This window comes from Peromyscus maniculatus, chromosome 1 (assembly GCF_049852395.1).
Source record: "Peromyscus maniculatus bairdii isolate BWxNUB_F1_BW_parent chromosome 1, HU_Pman_BW_mat_3.1, whole genome shotgun sequence".
Taxonomy (NCBI): Eukaryota; Metazoa; Chordata; class Mammalia; order Rodentia; family Cricetidae; genus Peromyscus; species Peromyscus maniculatus.
The window spans coordinates 192,965,620-192,987,798 of record NC_134852.1 but is presented as its reverse complement, the minus strand read 5'-3'; the positions used below and the strand labels follow the sequence as shown (position 1 = coordinate 192,987,798).

General features: G+C 43.7%; 1 protein-coding gene across 3 annotated transcripts in view; it reads right to left on the bottom strand.

Moving 5' to 3' along the window:
• Positions 1–22,179, bottom strand: part of Cc2d2b (coiled-coil and C2 domain containing 2B) — a 110,651-nt gene that overhangs the window by 55,815 nt on the left and 32,657 nt on the right. For all 3 annotated transcript variants that reach the window (XM_042263452.2, XM_076563078.1, XM_076563079.1), the window contains exons 11-18: positions 18,225–18,322; positions 16,107–16,247; positions 10,406–10,508; positions 10,131–10,249; positions 6,682–6,859; positions 5,976–6,126; positions 2,685–2,832; positions 220–358 (exon numbers count right to left, since the gene is read on the bottom strand). In XM_042263452.2, the coding sequence (XP_042119386.2) occupies positions 220–358; positions 2,685–2,832; positions 5,976–6,126; positions 6,682–6,859; positions 10,131–10,249; positions 10,406–10,508; positions 16,107–16,247; positions 18,225–18,322 (1,077 nt within the window). The remainder of the gene's footprint in view (positions 1–219; positions 359–2,684; positions 2,833–5,975; positions 6,127–6,681; positions 6,860–10,130; positions 10,250–10,405; positions 10,509–16,106; positions 16,248–18,224; positions 18,323–22,179) is intronic.

Below are 22,179 nucleotides of genomic sequence, written 5' to 3'. Positions count from 1 at the left end.
AGGTCAGCCTGCCAACCATCAGGTAAGGTCTAAAGTAGTCATTTCAGCAGATGCATTGCTAATGCCTTTCCAATGCTCTAAACTGACTGAAAATCATACGTGCCCTCAATTCCACTTTTACATGCACCCTAAGTGTCTAGAAAAATACACAGCAAATAATGGAGGAGTATATGAGATACATGAGTAAATAAAATACATTTGATGGCTTCTAAAACTTACCATAATAAGTTCTGTTATATCAGAATACTCTGGATTGTTTGGATCAATCCTGATGTCATCTGCCCAGTCACAAAGCTTTTGTGAGTTCACGGGCCACGGAAGTCCAGGAACACCTCTGGCGTCAACATTCCTTAGCACACTAATGTGGAGAAAACATTTTGTGACTCTACATACAATATGCAGGTTACACATTACACAGGCTAAAGCCCACCCATGGTAGGAACCCAGTATTTAAGGATGAAACAGAACTTTTCTTTATGATCCCCTGGTGCTCCTCACGGTCTAGTTTCACTCTAGCTTTCTGATAAGTGTCTACTTAAAAGATAATAAGCCTGCTAAGGATAAAACTCTATAGATACTCATCTGTGCTGTCTCCATTTGCAGAGGAGCTGGATGCTTAAGTGAATAGTACTCTTTGGTTGTAGTCCAAACATAATGTTGAGTTAAATATTTTATGTGATGCACAATACTAAAATTTAATCCAAATATTTGTTTGTAAAAAACCAAGAAAGCATACAATGTAAAAAGTGAGCCTAAGGGGCTGGCAGGTGGCTCAGTGGGTCAAGGTGCCTGCTACCAATCCTGGTAACCTGAGTTCTATTCCTGGAATCCACATAGCGGAATGAGAAAACTGTTCTAAGTTGTCCTCTGACCTCCACGGGCACTGCAGCATGTATATGTAAAAAATGTGAAAATAAAATACATACACAAAACAAATAAGTGTGAAAAATATTTTCAAAACATTTTAGGTTGTATTATAGTCATTGAAATCTAACAAAAAGCAATGTGATTTAGTAGACAGTATAGGCCAGGAGAGTGTCTTTAGTTATGAACAACCATCTTCAAACACTGGGGCTATAAAAATAAGCTAGATTCACAATATACCCTTAGTGTCTCAGCAATAGACTAAGAGCAGAAAGAAGGCAACCCTAGAGTATGTGCCTGGAGTTGTCAAGTAACTTGGTGTCTTCATAGATAAGTTAATTAGAAGAATCTGGGTAGGTTTCTAAGATCTTTTCGTTGGGTCTCAAACCTGGGACAGATGGCTGAGGTACCTATTTAACATATCAAAGCAGACCTGGCCACCAGGTTCTCCCAGAATCCCTCAGTCCACCATCCGTCCGTCCGTCCGTCCCTATCTGTTACAGGGTATGGTTGGCAGATGCTGTCCCCCGACAGCTCTCCATCCCAGGACCTGGGCTGCCCTTCTCTATATCATCCAGCCCTTTTGGTTACCTGGCCCTTTGTCTACCCTTTATCCTCCTGGTCTCTTGGTCTCCTACCGGTCCCCTTTCCTCTCCCTGTCTCTCCTCACGTGGCTCAGGGTCATGTCACTCTGGACTCTCCCAGATGTCTCTGCCTCTGGCTATGCTCTCCCTCACATCTACAATAAACCTTCTCCTCCACCATACCGAGGAGCAGTCATGGCTTCCTTTTTTATTTTTCTCTTTCCTTTTCATCCACTTTTCTTGTAGGCACCTAAGAACAGATCCCGCCTGTCAACTGAGGTCCCAGAATTGCAGTTTGGACACAGCTTCTGTAATGTTTGAGCCCCAGAGTGATGTCCACTTGGTATAGTCTCCTTTTACCTGTGTCTCCTCTCACGTCTCTGACAGCTGTTAGCAAGCTGTGGTTGACCCACCCCAGGACATGGTGCCTGCGAACGAAGTCACAGACGTGCCAGGCGGAGTCCGGGCCAGTCTTCCTTTTATTTCCTATTTCTGAACTCGAAGTTGAACTATTTTTCTATCTTTGTTATGAAAGATCTCTAAGAGCTGACACCCTTGACATCTTGCAACGAATTTTCCTTCCTCTTGGGACAGTGTTAGCCCACATGCCCCAGAACACAAAGCTTGAGACGAAACTTGAATGTTCACAAGTAGACTGGAGAGAAAAATTTACACAAGTTACCTTCTTAGGAAGGAAGCTGTCACTGGATTCCAGAGTCCCATGACATCTGCCTCATCAAATATCACAAACCTCAGAACCACGTTGCAGTGACTTCCCTAGATATTCTGCTGACATTCAACTGAGGCCAAGTCCCCACCAGCCGAGAACCATTTCCACCAACAAACACCACGTCAGCCGCACTGTCTCTTGGCTCAAGGCCAGCTGGAGAGCTGAAGTTCACACTGTGCAGACGGAGCAATGGAAGGACATTCTAGAATTCTAGGACTTTCCTTCCACCAAGCCATCTGGAATGACTGGGAAAATTTAAGTCCTCAGAAACGAACTCTTTGGGAGTCTGGGCCTTTGTAAGTTAAGGAAATGCCTCTCCAGTTGTCCACGTGACTGGAAACCTAAGCAGTGAAGAAACACATCACCCTGCACAGAAAACCCTGCCACAGTGTGAAGAGTCAAAAGGAAAGTCGGCAGCCGACCGCTGTCTGCACCCCCTTTACATGCACATCTTATGGGGTGTCTTGTGAGATGCAGAACTGTTTCAAACAGGAAACGTTTATTACCTGCAGTATGCCGATCGCAAGGACTGCGACACAGGCGTTAGAGGGATTCCGTTCTCATCCAAAGCCCACGAGAGGGAATAGCTAAGTTTCCCTGAGGTTAAAAGACAAAGCTCTTCATTCTCACTCCCCTCGAGATTAAAAGGCACATCTGTTTACAAAAGACATTTAAAACACATCACTACTTTAGAAACTCACAAGTTGAGGGGCCGGGAAGATGACTGGTGTGTAAAATGCCTCTTATGAGCCGGGCGGGCACTTGGGAGGCAGAAGCAGGCAGATCTCCGTGAGTTTGAAGCCATCCTGGGCTACAGAGTGAGTTCCACAAACAAACAAACAAACAAACAAACAAACAAACAAACAGAAATGCCTCTTGTGCAAGCATGGAGATGAGTTTGGATCCCCAGAACCCATAGGAAAGCTATCTGTAATCCCAGAGCTGGGGAGGCAGAGCCAGGTGGATCCTGGAGCTCAACTATCCAGCCAGGCTTGCCAACCTGATGGTCATCAGGTTCAGGGAGAGACTCAGTTTCAAAAACAACAGGGTGGATGGAGCACAATGGTAGAAGTTACTCAATGGCAGCCTCTGGCCTCCATCTTGGTACTCTTCACCTCCCCTCTAAGATACCACAGGTGGACTGCCTCAGACTGCAAATGAGTGGAAAACATTGAGCCAAACAGAGATGAGCATCTCTCCATTTCTTATGCCTGGGATTTTGTAACCATTCTTCCCATGGCTTCTTCTAGTAAGAAAGGATCATTGGCAGAAAAAAAAATAGAGGCAGATGGGGTGGTTCAGTGGTTAAGAGCACTTGCCACTCAATCATGAGGACCAGAGTTAGAATCCCGGAACTCACACTGGGCCTCTCACAAATGCCTGTAACTCTAGCTCCAAAGGATACACCACCTCTTTCTAGCTTCCATGAGTGATCATGAGGGAACACGCCCATACACATACACACACACACACACACACACACACACACACACACCTTACACACACTAACTCTTTTTAAAAATGAACCAGACTTTCTCTCTTTACATTCCTGCATCTTCTCTCCCCCACCTCAGCATTTACCACCACTACGTGAAACTACTGCGATGCTCCCATATGTTTTGGGTCCTTAGTCGTAGCTCCAAGGTTTCTGTAGGAGAAAAGAATTTTCTGGTCTCTATGGACCCAAGAAGACTGCTCTTCAGCCTGTCCTTCCTAGTTATTTGCTTTGTTTTTGACTCACATTTTCTTGGCTTTCTCCTGGTTCATTTGTTCATACCTCCTTCCTTTACATCTGATAGGCTCAAATAGAGGCAAAGCCCCTGAGAAGATGAAAGACAGGAATCTGGGGGGCGGGGCTTGTTCTGGGTTCTCAGAGACGTGATAACTAGTCTACTTGCACAAGAAGAGTGAAGTAATCGAATAACAAAGGGATAGAAAATGCCCTTCTTTCCTTCATCCCTTTTCTGAGTCCCTTTTTTTTTCCTTTTCTCTTTACTTTTTATACTGATTCAAGAATAGCAGACACATCCTGTAGCATCCCTACAGTCATTAAAAGAGAGGAAGTCAGAAGCAAAGCCCTGGACTGGGAGATAGCTCAGAACAGGACCTGAGTTCAGTTCTCCAGCACCCAAGTAAAAAGCTGGGCAGGTGGCACACCTCTGCAATCCCAGACTAGGAGGCATGTGACATACACCTCTGCAATCCCAGACTGGGGAGTCAGGGGCATACCTCTCCAATCCTAGACTGGGAGGCATGTGACACATACCTCTGCAATCCCAGACTGGAAGGCAGGGACACACCTCTCCAATTCCAGACTGGGAGTTAGGGGCACACCTCTGCAATCCCAGACTGGAAGGCTGGGGAACACCTCTCCAGTCCCAGACTGGGGAGTCAGGGGCACACCTCTCCAATCCCAGATTGGGAGTTAGGGGCACACCTCTCCAATCCCAGACTGGGGAGTCAGGGACACACCTTTCCAATCCCAGACTGGGGAGTCAGGGGCACACCTCTCCAATCCCAGACTGGGGAGTAAGGGGCACACCTCTCCAATCCTAGACTGAGAGTTAGGGGCAAGCAGATCCTTGTTGGCCAGCCTGCCTAGGTTTAGTAAAAGACTCTGTCTCAAAATAAGGTAAAGAATGACTGATGAAAGATAACCAGCATCTACCTCTGGCCTGTGCACACAAGGACATATCACATGAATACACAACACACATACATACATAGACACACTTCACACAAATAAATACACCCCACACAATTACACACACACACACACACACACACACTTACACCCCCTACATACCACACAAATACACATACCCCACACAAACTTACACCCACACAGACACCCTCCCCCCCAAATACATGCCCCCAGAGCCCAGAGCTCACATTCCAGAACCCACAATGCTCCTTAGGACTAGGAGAAGCACAGACAGGTGTTCAGGGCAATATTTAAATTTCCCAAAGACCTAATTCAAGACAAAGTTTTAAACAATCTAGCTTTTGACACCTGGAGTAATTTTTTTTTTTTGTAACCAAATACTATAAATGGGATTTGTTTGTTTGTTTGTTTGTTTGTTTGTTTTGAGACTTGCTATGGAGTCCAGGCTGGTCTAGAACTCTTCATCCTTCAGGGCCTTCGGAGAGCTGGGATTACAGGCAGGTGCTATCATAGCCAGGGTCGTGTAAATTACCTCCAGAGTGAAACATTCTACCCTGCAGGGAAACAACTCAAACAGCTTCAGGAAGTCCCTCAAACTGACCAGATTCACTAGACCCCTTCCTTGCCAGAATGAGCAATAAAAGTTGGGAATCCCTCTGAGAGGAAGGGAAGCTGGGCTTCAAAGAAGACTCTGAGACCAGACCAGCTTGCCTGGGAGAGGCAGAGACCAGCCAGGCTGCCTGGAAATGGTTTAGACTAACTGAGGCACCTGGAAAGGATGCCTTCCAACCTGCTGAGCTGAGTGCAGGCTGTTCAGGTGTGCTCCAAGTTCCCAGCTTTGTGAGCTGTCACTCATGCTAGGGTGGGCTTTGGGGATGCAGCTGTCTTCTCTGCCCCTGTAAGTAACTACAATAAAACTCATTGTTTCACAAAGTTGGACTTTGGTGGTCTCCATTCTTTGCTCTGTTGTGGGATCCCTATTTGGGGTGAGTAGACATGTGTGTTGTGTCTTCCCAGGAAGGGTTTTGTCACAGAAGACGCAGCTAAGATTCTTTACTCAGGAGTACGACCCAGGTTCATTTAGGATTTGGTACACATGAAGAAAGTGAGGGGAGAGATTGGAATCACTCACTGCTTCCTACGCCTCCATCCACAGGTATGACCAGTTTATCAGAACTAAATTCTGTATATTCCAGGACAGTCTTGTCTTTCAGCTCTGTCTTGTTGGGTAAAGGCAGATAGAGTTTAACCAGTAAACTTGTCCTTTTACTTATTTCATAAACCTAAACATAAAATAAATGGTTGAGAACTCACCAAAATGCAAAACAGGGACCACAGAAAAACAGAAGAACAATCAATAACACATTTGTATCATTTTTGAAAACTGCTATATGAAAATGGCATTGTTCTGTTACGTCTTATTCAGAGTTAAGGTGGGAACAGGAAGCTGGCAGGTCACACTGCGACCTCCCTCACCAAGCAGCAAGAACGGGAAGTGGGGACCAGCTAGAACACCTCAGTTCTGTCTTTTGCGGTGACCCACTTCCTCCAGCAAGGCTCCACCCCCTGCAGGTTCCACAGCCTTCCCAGATAGTGCCACCAACTGAGGATTATGTATTTAAACAGGTGAGCCTCGGAGATCAGGGGTTCGTACTTAAGACATGAAAGACCATAGCAGAGGTAGATTATGCATTTACTAATTGTAAATCCATGGGTAGTTGTAGAAATAAGGCATTCCTTCATATAAAGAAATAAACTACCGTATATAACAGGCATTAACAAGAAAAATGACACATTGGGCATAAAATAAGACAGAAACATAAATGAAAACAGCATACCTCCAAGCAGATTGTTTCAGGCCAATATAAGAGTTGAATGTTAAAAATCTGTTGAAACATGACTTTAAAATCAAACTGTAGGGGAGATATGGAAGTGCAGGAAACCTGTTTATCATTATAAAATATTTTGATAAAATATTTAAGCTTCTGAATTTTGGCTCTCCTCTTTTGCTCATATCTAAAAAAAAATCAAACAAACCATTAGATGACCCACAAAATCAGAGACAATGTAAAATGTTATTTTTTTCCCCAAAATTACCTTAGGATGTTAAAAAAATGATTATTTCAGAAGATAAATTCTGTCTTTAAGTCAAATAGCACCTGCCTGTGTGTGGTAAAAATATCCTTTTTACAGTCAATCATTTTTGAAGAAATATGCACATTCAAAAATAGAAAGGAACTAAAATCAAGGTTTGGCTGTTAATTCTGCCAAGTCCTATCTTAAAGACACTATAACACCCACCCGATGTCTTATAAGAGAGGGAAGGGGGAGACTTTGGCATGGGAGTGGAGGGTTTACATAAACGACAACAAAACTGCGCGTGCACATGCACGCGCACGTGCGCACACACACATCACTGTTCTTTTCTGTTAAAAGAACTGTAAATCCCTTAGGCTTCAGGCTGTGTTTGCCCCTAGGTGAGACAATATGCTACTTTCCTGGGGTCTCTATAGAAACATTTGCTGGCCATAAAATCACTCGGTTAGTGACAGGAAATCCCCAGTCTTCCCTGTGTCTGTTCACTCACCTAGCCAGTTTCTGTCTTCTCAGCCACAGAACAACTGGCCCAGTGAGGATTAAGGCTTGATCTTAGAACTGTTCTTAGGAGGTAAGCCCTAGGCACAGGCCTGAACCCCACTTCTGCCCTCTGCCACAATCAATTTATGGGCCTGAGTCCCTTCCCATTCTTTATCTACGCCTCTTGTAACACTCACAGAAGGTCAGGGGACAGACAATGCTTATTCTACCTCCCCTTTGTCTCCTTCACCTTCCCAATTACCCCAGAGAAAGCTGCCCTGTGGGTTATCCTCTGAAAGTAGTTATAACAACCTACTCCCAAATAGATTATGTGTTAGGAACGTAAGTATAAAACCAAGTCACGTTTTATGTGACTTGAAATACGATGCAAAGATTGCCACCAGAAATGTAGGCCTCATAAGCAAGCCCCTGGGAGGCCACCCCACAGCTCAGATATAGCCTACCCCAGGACAACCCTTGATATGCTAATGAACTGACCCCAAGGTGGCGTTCAGTGTGCTGGGGAACCAGCCCCCAGAGGAGAGCCCTGATAACCGCACAATGGCATGATACAATTGGAACTTGGGGAATGGTCTCTAGGATCACACTGCCATGCTCCCAAGACAGGGCTTTTCCAGCCTCTGTGTTGATACCCATCAGTGAGAAGTCTTTGAGACTCTTTGTGGCTCTGGCCTCAGTAGCTGCTGGACTTCTGGCACTGTCACTCGGCTTGCACAGGCTGCTGGCCAGCATTCTTGAGTACTTCCTGGACCTCCTTCAATGCCATCCTTCCACTTGCCACAGCTGAGGGACTTCAGGGCAGATGTGGGTAAAGCCTACAAGGCTCAGAAGTGTTCTCACCAGAGATTTCCCCAGGAAAAGCCTGCAGCAGCATTCCTGCTTGGTGAGATATCTGTTTCAACTTTTTATATTATCATGACATTATAAGGAATTTTGTTTGAATAAACTGAGCATATTTGAAAGTCAAATCTTGTGTGGACATCCTAATTGCTGAGGACCTTATAGACCATAGACCGTGCTCTCTATGTTATGAAAATTTATCAATTCAAAATTATATTATTATCTTCAGGAAACAGCACCCCCTTTCTTCCACCGTAAACCATCTTTAACCCTCCCCTTGTTTCTGTATTCTTTTCATTTCTGGCCTTAGTATATTTTACTCCTTTCTAAAGAATCGATTTTGTTCATCTGTAAATTGGCAGCCAGCCACACTATCTGACAGTCATGGCTTTGGAAACTGTATTTCCTTTTGCCTTAACCACACTAAGCCTTTTCTAGGTTTTCTGACATGGAGGATCCTCTTTCCTCTCTCCTCTTTCCTTCTCTCAGGCCTCAGGCTCTCCATATGTCTAGAAATAAGCCCAAGCTGGACTACAGAAGGATGTCTGGCCATTAGACAGAAGCCAGCATTCCTCAGGAACTTGGGGTTTTCCATCGCCCAAAGGAGTCCTTCCTCCCAGCTAGCCTCCTTATACTCTAATCTAATCCTCCTCCCTATAATCCGCACCAGTTGTCCCCCCCTGCTCTCTTGTGTATCTCACTGCTCTATCTGCTGCTCTCTGATGCTCTTTCCCCTCTCATAGACAGCCCTGGCCATGCCCAGTCTATTCCTCCTTCTCTCTGCTATGGACTCTTCCAGATGCCTTTGGATATTTTCTCTCTCTTATTCACGATAAAGACCTTCCCCCAAATGGATCGGTCATGCTGGCCATTTCTTCACTGCGGCCCAGATGCCCTCCAATTTCTTTTCTTGGTTCATTTCCCTTCCTTCTTTTTGATGGGTATTTTGTACACGTTTTACCTAATAAATTATCTTAGGCCCCCCATTAAAGGACAAATAAAAGGCTGCTTTTCTGCTGCACCTTTGCTCAGAAAGAGGGTGGTGCTAATTGTGCCCTTCTGTTTGCTATTCTTTGTGGGTTTTTTTTTTTTTTAATATAACGATCTATCCATTTGCTTGTAAGTATTTACTGGGGTATCGTCCACGTCCCAACTCGGTGCTAAATGATGCATTCACAATACTCAACGTGAATTTGTTCTGCCTCCTCTGGGATTACGAAGTAGAAAACCAGATGCAGTTCAGTGCCCTAAGATGCAATGTCCTGTTTATGGGAGATGGGATCTGTAAGCCTAGTGGATGAGAGAAATGGGTATATTTGTGTGTGCATAATGTCATAGGCAAGGACAAGGAAGAAATCTGGGAAGGAATGAAATTTGTACTGTCAAAAAAAGGAACTGTCCAAGGGGCCCTCTTGATATGAACAGTTTTCATAAACACTAGGTGTTCCATCATGAGCATGGTGACAATATAATAACAATGGCTTTACATCCACCATCTCTACCTGAATAAAAATTTCTACCATGACAAAGTGTAAAGCTCACTAATATATCGGGCTTGCTGGTAAAGACAGTATAGGTTGTACTCAAGTTCAAATGGTTTGTGTCCTTCCTCAGGAATGTACTTGATTTGTGGCCTAGAGCAACTTTACCTTCCATTAGAATAAACTCCCCCACTTCCAAGATGAGGACAGCATCCCACTCCATAGAGCAGGGGGGACAATGGAATGTGCAAACGAATATATACAAATGCAACAGTGTCCAGTGCCCGGGACTCAGGACATCTGACACTGTTATTAGAACAGTCCAGCAGGTGACTGGTGAGGAAGAAACAGCTCTCTGAGGTGCTTACAGTGAACACTTGGAAAGGTTTGTTAATTCTGCTGTGAAAGAAAGCTGTGGCACCAGCGTGATTGGCTTTATCTTTTCCACTTCCGTTCCTTCCGGGTCTGGAGCTGGATAGGGGAGTCTCTGGAAACCAAAAACAGAAGGGCGTATAATTTAGCATGTAAACTGTTGACGCTTGCATTTGTCTGGTATCTGTTGCATGTACCAAGAAGCACATACCAAGCAATGAAAGCCTCCAACGAGTTAAGACAGCCGGGGGTCATGGCGCACACTACATACCTCCTGTGTGTCTCCATTCTGAAATGGCTTTTCTTTGCTTTCTTTCCCAGATACTCCTGATGTTTCCGCTTGGTTCTGCTCATCCCATGTGTTCATTTTTATCCTAATTAACAATAAATAAAATTGTTTAGAGCAGAAGTAATGTAGGTATTTGGGAGTTGTCAGAGATAAATTAAACAAAAACAAAAACAAAAAAGCCAAAAAACCAATTTGCTAAGCTTTTCTGCCATCTCACCGGTTTCTTCCTCATGGGTAAATCTGCCACCAGCATTTGCAGCCTTTTCGGAGGCCATCTCTCTCTTCTCAGGTGAGAAAAGCAGCCAGGAGAATGGGGATAATGTAAACTGAAGGCCATGCATCTGGAATCTCGTTTTTGTCTCTCGTGGTTTAAGCTATGCAAACAAGAACTGGTGTAGAGGTCGGGGACCGGAGGGACAGCGGGTACACACTCCAGCTAGTCTCTGGGGCTGATGTGCTAACAGCCAGGAGCTCACAGTGCCACGACCGTTTCTGTTACTGTTGGCATTGGTTAACTCCCAGTACTTACTGAGCATGTGTGCCCTAAGTACTTGATACACATTGACTCAGTCCTCACAGACTTGTGCAGCGGGCACTACTACAATTCAATAAAGTTCCACTTATCTGGAACATTTTTAGAAAGTAACTGTCCTGGGAGCTGAATTTTCTTAACTGGGGGATTTGTGCTTTTCAGTTCAAAGTTTCAGTTTTTATTTTTAAGCTTTAGGGAGGGAGTTGTATGTATGCTCTGTTCAGAGTGTAAAAGGGTACAGCTACTCTGGAAAGCAGTCTGGAGGTTCCTCAGAATGCTAACCAGGTTATTACCATGTGACCCAGCAATTCCTCAGTAAGATGCAGTCACAGGAGAAGTGAAACCTATCCACACATGTGAGGAATGATCACAAACAGGACGGTGGCTTCTTTTTGGGTGATGTAAGTGCTCTAAGACTCTGGAATAGATTTAAAAATTGACAAACTGTGAAGTATATCCTAGTAGAGCTGTTTAAAATATATGCTTTGTCCGTCTGAAACAGAACACAGGGATGCCACTGCGTATAATACCAGTCCAGGCTTGAGACCAGGGTACATGTATTGAAAACCCAGCCTCATTAGTGGCACTACAAAATTCAGACAAACGACTGGAGTGCTCTAGGCCTGCTCTCATCTGAGAGTCAGGTGGATGTGAAGGCCGAATGCAGGTGGCATTTTACGTAAAGTGCACGGCCAAACATTCACAGTAAGACAAAGGATAGCCATTATTACTTTTCTCTGACTCACGGCCATCAGCATGGAATCAGCTGACTTATTTACTTTAATGCAATGGCTCAAACTTTATAACTTATTAAATTACTCAGGGAAATTCAATTTTAAGACTCCTGGGCTCAGACCATGCACCATACCAATTAAATAGGAACAGTGGTTTCTTACAAGTCCCGGGTGATTCTAATAGACAGTAATTTGGAGAACCAGTGTTATTAGTAAGTTAGAGACTGGGTGTCATTAGTCATGTGTCCTTAGGCCATTCAATCTAGAATCCCATTGGGACAGTTATTGAGGTAGAGTGATCTTGGGTTTGTGGACTCCTTTTTATTCTGTACCGTTTGGAAAATGACAAGATTCTGGTTGGTCTATAAGTGTAGGGTCTCCCCTGTGTGGCTTGCATTCACCTTCTCACATCTTCTGATCTTAGACATTTCTTAGTGATTTGAATTGCTCCAGGTAGTAGTAACCAACATAGAACATAAGTGAAGACATACCTACATGAACTTGAGTTCCCTGTATTTACCAGTGTTGTGGTTTGGATACAGTAGCTGGTAGCAAGCAGCTCAGACAGTTTCTCTCTGCCTTTTAAAAAGTTGTGTGTGTCTATATATGAAATATATATATATATATATATATATATATATATATATATATATTCATGTATTTGTTAATTTAGGTAGGGGTGAGTGGCTCATACACATTGAGGAACCAAGGCCCTTGCCCAGACCCCTGCCTTGGCCATTCTGCAGCCATGACAGGCTGCAGAAAAGACCCAATAGGATGTAGGCCCCTGGCACAGCACAATGTACCCTTGAGCCCCTGACCTTGGGCCTAGAACTAGTTACAAAAAAACTCTACCAGATGTCCCTGTAGTTGGAAGTTTTCTTGTGTCCCGCCTGGTCCACAGCCACTCAGACCCAAATAAATACAGAGAGGCTTATATTAATTACGAACTGTATGGCTATTAGCTCAGGCTTATTACTGACTAGCTCTTACACTTAAATTAACCCATAATTCTTAGCTATGTTTAGCCACATGGCTTGGTACCTTTTCTCAGTTCTACTCAGACATCTTTCTTCCTCTGTGTCTGGCTGGCGACTCCTGACTCAGCCCTTCTCTTCCCAGAGTTCTCCTCATCTGCTTGCCCCTCCTACACTTCCTGTCTGGCTACTGGCCAATCAGCATTTTATTATTTATCAACCAATCAGAGCAACACATATTCACAGCATACAGAACATCCCACAGCATGTCCCCATATGGTAAAAATTAAAAATTAAAAGTTACAACTAACCAGTTCATAATAAAGAAAAAATGTAGTGACCACAGCAACCGCTGTAAGAGATAAGAGTTTTCCTGCAGCTGCAAGCTGACTAATTAAGCCAAGGACAGCACCTCTGAATGGGAGGTACACCAATCCCGAGTCTGTTACTATGCAGTCTGTAGACCCTAAAATCTCCCTTGCTTAACACCCTATAAAAACCCTGCCCCATTGCTACCCTGGGTCTCTCCTGCTCTGCTGCTGTGTCAGAAAGATGAAGAGGCCTGAGTTAACTCACATTAAAAAGACTCTTTGCTTTTGCATGGATTTGATCTCTTGGTGGTCTTTGGGGACTCTGGATACAACACGCAGGAACACCATGGCCCAGGAGTCAGTTCTCCTTTTACCATGTGGGTCCTGGGGACTGAACTCAGGTTGTCACACTTGGCAGCACCTGCTGTCACCCATTGAGCCATCTCACCAGCCCAGGTCTCTCTAAGTTGAATGAAGTGATGCTCACACTTGACAAGGTGAGTTTCTAGCCTGAATAAGACGATCAGCTTTCTCTTCAACTTCCTGCTAGTTCCTGTCAGCCACTGCTACTTGTATAAAACATGCTTTAGCTGAGACTGTCATCTCCTCCATGTCAGAAAGCCAATCAGTATCTCAGAAGCATTCATCATGGCCAGATGTTCTTTCCTACTGTACATACATAAAGTGCTCACTGATGTTCCTCTGCCTTGTGTTTGGTCTCTCCTCCTCTAAGCCACTTAAAGCTGTTTCTCAAGTATCTGTTCTTGAGCCTCTCCTAATCTCACTGTCTCCCCTTTCCTTAAGGAGTATCATGGACACTGGTGGCATTAGTAGTGAAAACTAAGCTACTGGCTTCCACATTTTTATTTCTAACATACATCTAGCTGTTCACTCAACTACCTCACTTAGGAATATTATTAGGAAACATCAGATTCTGTGCCCCAACCAAAACGCAAGAAGGAGACAGCATATCGGTGCCAAGCTTCCTTGTTACAAGTTGTCTTTTCTGGAAAAGTGGCTACTGTAGATGTAACCAACCGTCTTATTAAATAAGAAACACAGAACAAATACAAAGAAGAAAGCCAAGAGATCAGAGCTAAGAGCCTTACCGTCTGCTGCAGCTAGCCTCTTCAGCCAAGAGACCTACTTCCTGTGTTTTTGTCTTTATATACACTTTCTGTTCTGCCTTCTCATTGGTTGTAAACCTAACCACATAACTGCCTTGTCACTGCCTGTCTGTACAGACCACTGCCTGTCTGTACAGACCACTGCCTGTCTGTACAGACCTCCAGGTCTTCTATAGTTGGTATTGAGATTAAAGGTGTGTGTCTCCAATGTTGGCTGTATCCTTGAACACACAGAGATCTACCTAGCTCTGCCTACAAAGTGCTGGGATTAAAGGCGTGCACCATCACTGCCCTGTGGTGGTAATCTAATTGTACTGAAATGTGATTTTGAGTGTATGTTGATAAATAAAGTTGCCCGGGGGTCAGAGCTATTAGAGCCATAGCAAGAGTGTGGCAGTGGTGGCACACGCCTTTAATCCCATAGATCCCTGTGTGTTCAGGGATACAGCCAGCATTGGAGACATATACCTTTAAGACCTAGGGGGCTGTACATTCAGACAGTGATGAGGCAGTCATGTGTTTGGGTTTACAACCAATGAGAAGGCAGAACAAAATACTATAAATAGAGGAACAGACAGGATATAGCTCTCTTTCGGGAAGCTGGGACACCGCAGGAGGAAGGGTGAGATTTTAGCTCTGAGCTCTGACCTCTCAGCTTTCTCTTTTACATTGTTTCTGTGTTTCTTATTTAATAAGACTGGTGGATACATCTACACTGCCCAGCTTTTCCTATGGCTCTAACAGCTCTGACCCCTGGGCAACTTTATTTATTAACATACAAATCACATTTTAGTACAAATAAAATACCACCATAGGCTACAATCTTGTTTAGTTAGGATCTACCAGGACTAGGTTGGGTGGTAGTACAATCAGGGTAAAATTGTCCAGGAAAAAGAATTCTCAGGAGCACTGAACATGCTGCTTTTCTAGTTGATCTGAACGATACTTTAGGATCACTGGAGCTAAGCCCTGCTAGGACCAACCTAGTAACTGACACTCTGGGGTTTAGTTCAGGAGTTTCAAAGCAAGAGCACTGTGGTAAACCCCAGCCCAAATCTGTTGAATGCTAGGAAGAGCCCACACTGAGGGCCTCTGGTAGGACTGGAGTTCAAAGCAGTGGAAACAAGATTTGGGGAACATATATTATGTACTCAAGGCCACAATTCTGAATAGCCTTGTGGTATCTGTAGCTATCCTTTGGAGTTCATGGTACATGGGTATGTCGAGTGGGTTAAAAGACTAAAAGCAAGTTCAAGCTCGAATTGATTTGGGAGGTTAAGATAAAATTCCATGCTGGGTTTGGGTTTAGAAACTGTCAGAAGCACTTTTGTTAAAAGCTACTACATAGCAGGGCAACATGCCTTCCCTAGTTGCCTGAAACAACTCACCCTTACCAGTTTGAAAAAGATGGACTCAGGACAAAGAGTTGTTAAGAGGGACCTAGTTACTTCTCTGGAGTTCATAAACAGCTTACATGATTTCTAAATTAGAATACCCATATAGTAGATGCACTTTTATGACTCGATCTAATTATTTAAAGTATGTTTCACCATATTTTATATATGGGGTATGATTGGGGTCCACATTCAACTTTGTGAAGAAGTGCCAGACCACCTCTGTGTCCCTCAGCAACAAGTGGAGATTTTTGCTCCCCGGCATCCTTGGCAGCATCTGTTAATGACTTTTTGTGCTTAGCCATTTGGACAGTTATTAATAATGTTTCTCCGTGGCTTTAACTTACATTTCTCTCTGACATGTTGCTAAGCATGTTTTCATGTGTTCATTGCCCATCCACTTACCTCCTGGGGTATATCTGCCCAAACCCTTTGGCCACTTTTAATTCAAGCTACCTTCTAGCTGATTTGTAAGATTTGTTTATTTATTCAAGACACAGGACTTTACCAAGTACATGAAATAACTATGTTTCTTCTACATCTTTTCCCAGAAAGTGTGAATTCTCTGTATCCAGAGACCAATGGACACAAATAGAGTGACCACTTACCTATAAAACTGCAGCTTTACTGGGGTGCTTGTAAATCCTTGCTTTTGCCGGAGAGATTTCATCTGTTTCCAAGTCTGTAAAACACTGTGCAGTAGGCAGTGGTCCTTTTCCCTTTCTGCCTCATACAGCCGCTTTGTGTCACTGTGAAAATAATTGCAGACCAAGAATGGTCTGCTAGGTTAGAATTGTAAGTTGTAGAAGTAACCATCTTATTCAATAAGAAACACAGAACCAATGCAAAGAAGAAAGCCAAGAGGTCAGAGCTATTAGCAAGCCATAGCGAAAGCTGGGCAGTGGTAGTGCACACCTTTAATCCCAGCACTTGGTAGGCAGAGCTAGGTAGATCTCTGTATGTTTAAGGATACAGCCAGCATTGGAGACACACACCTTTAATTTCAATACCAACCATAGAAGACCTGGAGGGCTGTACAGACAGGCAGTGACGAGGCGGTCATGTGGTTGGGTTTACAACCACTGAGAAGGCAGAACAGAAAGTCTATATAAAGGCAGACACACAGGAAGTAGGTCTCTTTCGGAGAGGTAGGACCACCGCAAGAGGAAGGGTAAGGTTTTTAGCTCTTAGCTCTGACCTTTTGGCTTTCTTCTTTGCATTGGTTCTGTGTTTCTTATTGAATAAGACAGTTACTTCTACAGTAAGTCACCTGGAACACTGCAGAAGAACACACTGGACTGAACCGATCTGGTCCTCCTACTTGACCCACATCTGGACCCTCTATCTTAGGATGCATTTCTTTTATCCACAGAAAACCCAGTAGAAATGGACTCTGCAAAGGTTTTTATCACTATTCAAAAGCACTCTGCTAAAATGGGCTTTCTGGAAAAGGGGAAATCTCAAGCTGAGGAGTCAGAAAGATCCAAAAGGAACTGACAAAAGATGCTGGAAGAAAGGAGTAAAGAAAGGGGCTGGGAGCCCTGGCATCTTAGTGATGTTTCTGCTGTCTATGTGACACTTCCATTATTTCCGGTTGGTACTCTACTATTTATGATCAAACAGTGTAAACCAGTGAGTGCTTTTATTCGCTCTGATACAATGGTGTCCTCCCATAAGTTTTAAGTTCTATTTGAGCAGCCCTGAAGCCACGAATTTAGGAACAATTCAGATATTTTCAGGTCTCAGAATCTCCAGAGATTTTGATGAGAAGTAGTGATGAGGATAATCCAGAGTATCAGTTACTTCTAGGAAGGTGCTGGGGAAAGACTATTATTATTTAAAATACTTGAGGGTAGAGAAATACCATTCAGTATTCGACCTGTATCATCTCCATGGTGGAGAGAGTTCACTCTCAAAAGTCCTTTTATTAAAACCCACCACCCATGACCATGGACCTAATCAACTTTAAAGGCCCCATCTCCAAAAACAACCCATTTGGATACTCCAAGGATGGTACTGTTAAGTGACTAGATCATCAGGAGTCTAACTTAACTAAAGGATGGGTACATAATCTGTTTGTACCACTGGTAGGTGGTGGGGCCTCGCTGGAGGAAGTAGGTCACTTGAGCATGACTTAAATGGCTCCATCTTGTACCTAGACCTTCCCCTTTCCTTTCCTCTCTTTCTGCTTCCTGTCTGCATGCTGTTAGGTCAGTATCCTCCTCTGACACATTCTCCTTCACCGTGGCTTCAAGCTTCTGCAGGTCTGTCACAACCTTTTGGAGCTCCTATGATAAGTGTCAGTCAAAGTAAGGGCTCTCGGGTCGCCCAGTCTGTGATTTTCTGTTTCACAGTCTCAGCATGTCCAAGCTCTTATCTCTAAGTTCACTGACTTTTCTGTCTGCTCAAGCCTACTTTTAAACTGAGTCCTCTTTCCTTTTCAGTTACTCTACTTTCCAGCTCCAGACTTTCTCTTCGGAAAGTTTGCCAAGTTTTTCATCAAGAAACAGTACATATTTAAACCTACTAGTGTTTTCTCATGGTAGTTCTATGAACTGTCTTCTACACAAACATGAGTCTTCAGCAAAGACTGGCAACGTTTCTGTAATCTCTTAAAGGGTAGGAAGTTCTATTTTTCAAATTGTATAAATCCCAAAGGAAGCACAGCATGTCGTCTAATCTGCTTAATAAATGTGTGATGTATGCAGGACTCATTCAAAACTTACCTTATCTGCCAATAATAATCTTGTAACGATTTTCTGGTGAGTTGGTTAGTTTCTGGGTTTTTGCTGGCTAGTTTGGTAGTATCCGTGAGTGCTTTCAGCTGCAATCAAGAAAAGAGTTTTTTGCTGTATTTTAGATACAGGTGACTGCCACTTTAACTCATCTGCAGAGACCTAAGTCCAGATGTGTGCATCTGAATCACACGAGTGTAGTTTGTCCTACCTTTCACAATTTAGTAAGTGTTTAGTAATGAAAACAAGGTAAGACTAGACCAATATGTGAGTGGAAGAGATGGTCCTTATGCACATAACAGTGCATAAATATATGCAGCAGACTACAGTAAAGACAGTTCTTCAAGTCAGCACAGAAATGGCGGTGGTCCACCAGGATCACCTTTGGAGACAAAGCATCCAGTTGGAGCTGAATTTTATTCAAGATATAGCCATAAGTTACACATAGAATAAAAGGCTAGAAGTTACACACACATATCATAATAATACATGGAAAAGTATCTATAATTTGGTCTGTCAAATGCCAGACACTATCAGTTTCCATTAAATGATCTTTTTTTTTTTCTTTTTTGTTTTACGAGACAGGGTTTCTCTGTGTAGCTTTGTGCCTTTCCTGGATCTCGCTCTGTAGACCAGGCTGGCCTTGAACTCACAAAGATCTGCCTGCCTCTGCCTCCAGTGTGCTGGGATTAAAGGATGATCATTTTTCTTGGTTAATAGAGTAAGGATTGATCTGTAAGACTATAATGTGGAAATATGTGACAAACAATGATTTCAAACAGCTTATTTTATGTACAGGGCTATGAGTATGAACAATAAAGATAAAGCTGCCCTGTAAATGTATTAGTAGGCAGTACTCTATGGAGATAAAAATTATTGTTGCTACATAAGGTTTTAAAGATGAGATAATTTCAAAGGCTTTCTAGCCCCAGCCTGCAAAAGGAATGCAGCAATATCTCCACATTAAATAGGAACCAGGCATCATCTTTGTATGATGAGGAGGCATGGTCCTGCCCAGCACCATGGCAGACTAAGCAGGCCAAGAAATCCCACATGCAGGCCTGGGGCAGTCCACCTCAGGCTCTGAGGAGAAAGCACGAGCCCTCTCAATACCTTACGGCGCCAGGCAGCCGGACACTACTATGGTGATGTGTATGTATGGTGAGGTATGGTTGCCTGAAGATCAGAGGACAGAACAAGCCACTAGATTAAACATAGAGGCCAGGCAGTGGTGGCACACACCTTTAATCCTAGCACTCGGGAGGCAGAGATCCATCTGGATCTCTGTGAGTTCAAAGCCACCCTGGACTACATGAGATTGACTCAGTCTAGGAGAGAAACAGAGCCAGGCAGTGGTGGCACACACCTTTAATCACTATACTTGGGAGCCACATGCCTTTAATCCTAGCACTTGAGATCTCACACCTTTAATCCCAGTATTTGGGAAGCACACACGCCATTAATCCCAGCACTAGGAAGGCTGAGAGGAGAAAGGTATATAAGGCGTGAGAAGACAGGAACTAAAGGTCTTTCAGCTAGAGGCTTTTCCGGCTGAGGAATCCTAGAGGTAAGATGTGGCAGTGGCTTGTTCCTTTGTCTCTCTGATCTTCAGGCAAAGTTTATTAGGGTACACAATATATGACCACAGTATGGGAGACAGAGTGGTTCATGCCCTGTGGACAGGGGCAGATCTGAAGAGGTGAAATAGGTGAGGAGCAGGCTGAGGTGGGTGGCTTGATTGTCACCCAGGGCCATGGTGATGTCTGGGCCTGGGCTGCTGCCAGGGCCCATGTCTGGGTTCATGGCTCTGATGCAGTGGCCTTTCTGTGGCTCGTGACACCATTGAGGGCTGAGAGGGTAGGGCTGTACAGAGTTGGCCCCACCCCTCACTGGCTGAAGTACTCAGGAGAGAAGGTCCTACACCTCACCTGGACAGCACAATAGAGCTGACCCTGAGGACATGTAAGCAGGAAAACTGGCCCACCCCTTGCTCATTGATTCAAGCGGTGAACTGGCAAGGGCAAAGCTGGAGACCTCACCCTGGTGGTGAGTGAGGATGGGGGAGAGCTGGCGGGCTGGCCAACTCTGCAACTACCGGCCCAGAACCAGAGTGATGAGCTGGTCCACCCTAACTTCCACCCCATCCATGATCTGCTGGAGCACGTGTAGGGGCTAGTCCTGCAGACCCAAAGCTGCAGGATCTCCAGGACACAGGGCAACAAAAGGATAACCGAGAGGAGCTCCAGTGAGGGCCTAGCATTGATAGTGTAGCAGAAGCAGAGGCCTCAAAACAGACCAATGACTCTTTGCAATGAACACTTGCAAGTAAAGATATATGGAAAAAGGGTTTACTGCCTGGCTCACACACACACACACACACACTATATAGATATATATATCACACTATAGCTTCCATGATGAGATTTTTCCTTTTAAATTTTATTTTATTCTGGGGGGTGGATTACAAGGACAGAGGGCAGATATGAAGGAATGAGGAAATGAATGGGATTGAGATGCATGAGGTGAAAGACACAGAGAATATATAAAAAGAAAGTTTAAAAAAAGAGATGAGATTAACATTTTGTTAGATACATCATATAGAGCAGGAACCCGTAAATAAAATTACTCTCAGGGGCCTGTATCAACTTCAGAATCAGCTCCTCTGTGCATGAACATCATGATCACACTGCACTGAAACTTAGAATTCTTGGTATTCATGGGGACTGTTCTCATGTTACTAATCTATTTACCCCTTCTATTAAATTCTCTCACACAATCAATAACATACAATTCAAACAGATGAACCAAGTTCTAAGATTTCTGCACTAGTATTTTTTTAGAGAGGGGTTTACTATCAATCCCAGACTGATCTCAAACTGAAAGTAATTTCCTCCCTCAGCCTCCCTGAGCTGGAATTAGAGGTGTGTACCACCACGGCAGGCTACACTTGTATCTAACAAGCAGACATTCATTAAAGTACAGTTCATATACAACTTTTTGAGATGCCTGCTGGCTCTATCAACATTTCATGGTTAGTGAAATACTACACTATTTCATTTCAAGCATATTCAGTTGAATGAGACCTACAATTTTTTTTCTCTAAGAGAACATTAGTTAACAACATTCTTGGGTACCAGGGATCCAAAGAAGGCTTAGGTGAGAGATGGCACCATAATCTGTGGATATATCTCTGATGCTTCTTCAGAATTTATGACTCTCTTCATGATGTCCATAGATAACTACTTAGATTAGCTATCCTCAGAAGAAAATTGTTCAGTTTTACAGGAGGTTCAAGAATGCTATTTATTTTAATACAAAATGCCAAATTACAAGATTTAAAAGTGGTGCCTCTTAAAGCCATTTGTGGTGATTTGAAAGCCATTTGTGGTCCCCAAAGTGGGTGGCACTATTAGGAAGTGTGGCCTTGTTGGAGTAGGTGTGGTCTTGTTGGAGGAAGTGTGTCACTGTGAATGAAGGAGGGCTTTGAGGTTTCAGATATGCTCAAGCCACACCCAGTGTTTTAGACCACTTCCTGTTGCCTGTGAGTCAAGATGTAAGAACTCTCAGCTCCTTCTCTAGCACCATGTCTGCCTGCATGCTGCTTGCTTCCCGTCATGTTGATAATGAATTAAATCTCTGAACTGTAAGCCACCCTAATTAAATGTTTTCATTTATAAGACTTGCTGTGGCCATGGTGTCTCTTCACAGCAATAGAAACCCTAACTAAGACACCATGATAATTTCAAATGCTCTTCTTGTATCATAGGGCCAAAAGTAGCACTGACTAGTGGATGCTTTACTATTGTACAAATCCTAAATGGTCTTATAATAAAAACCCAGAGCCAGATGTTGGGATAAATGCCAAAAAGATCAGAGAAACAAAGGAACAAGTCACTGGAGAAACTTCTCACCATTACTGAATCCTCAGGCCAAATGGAAAGCAAGA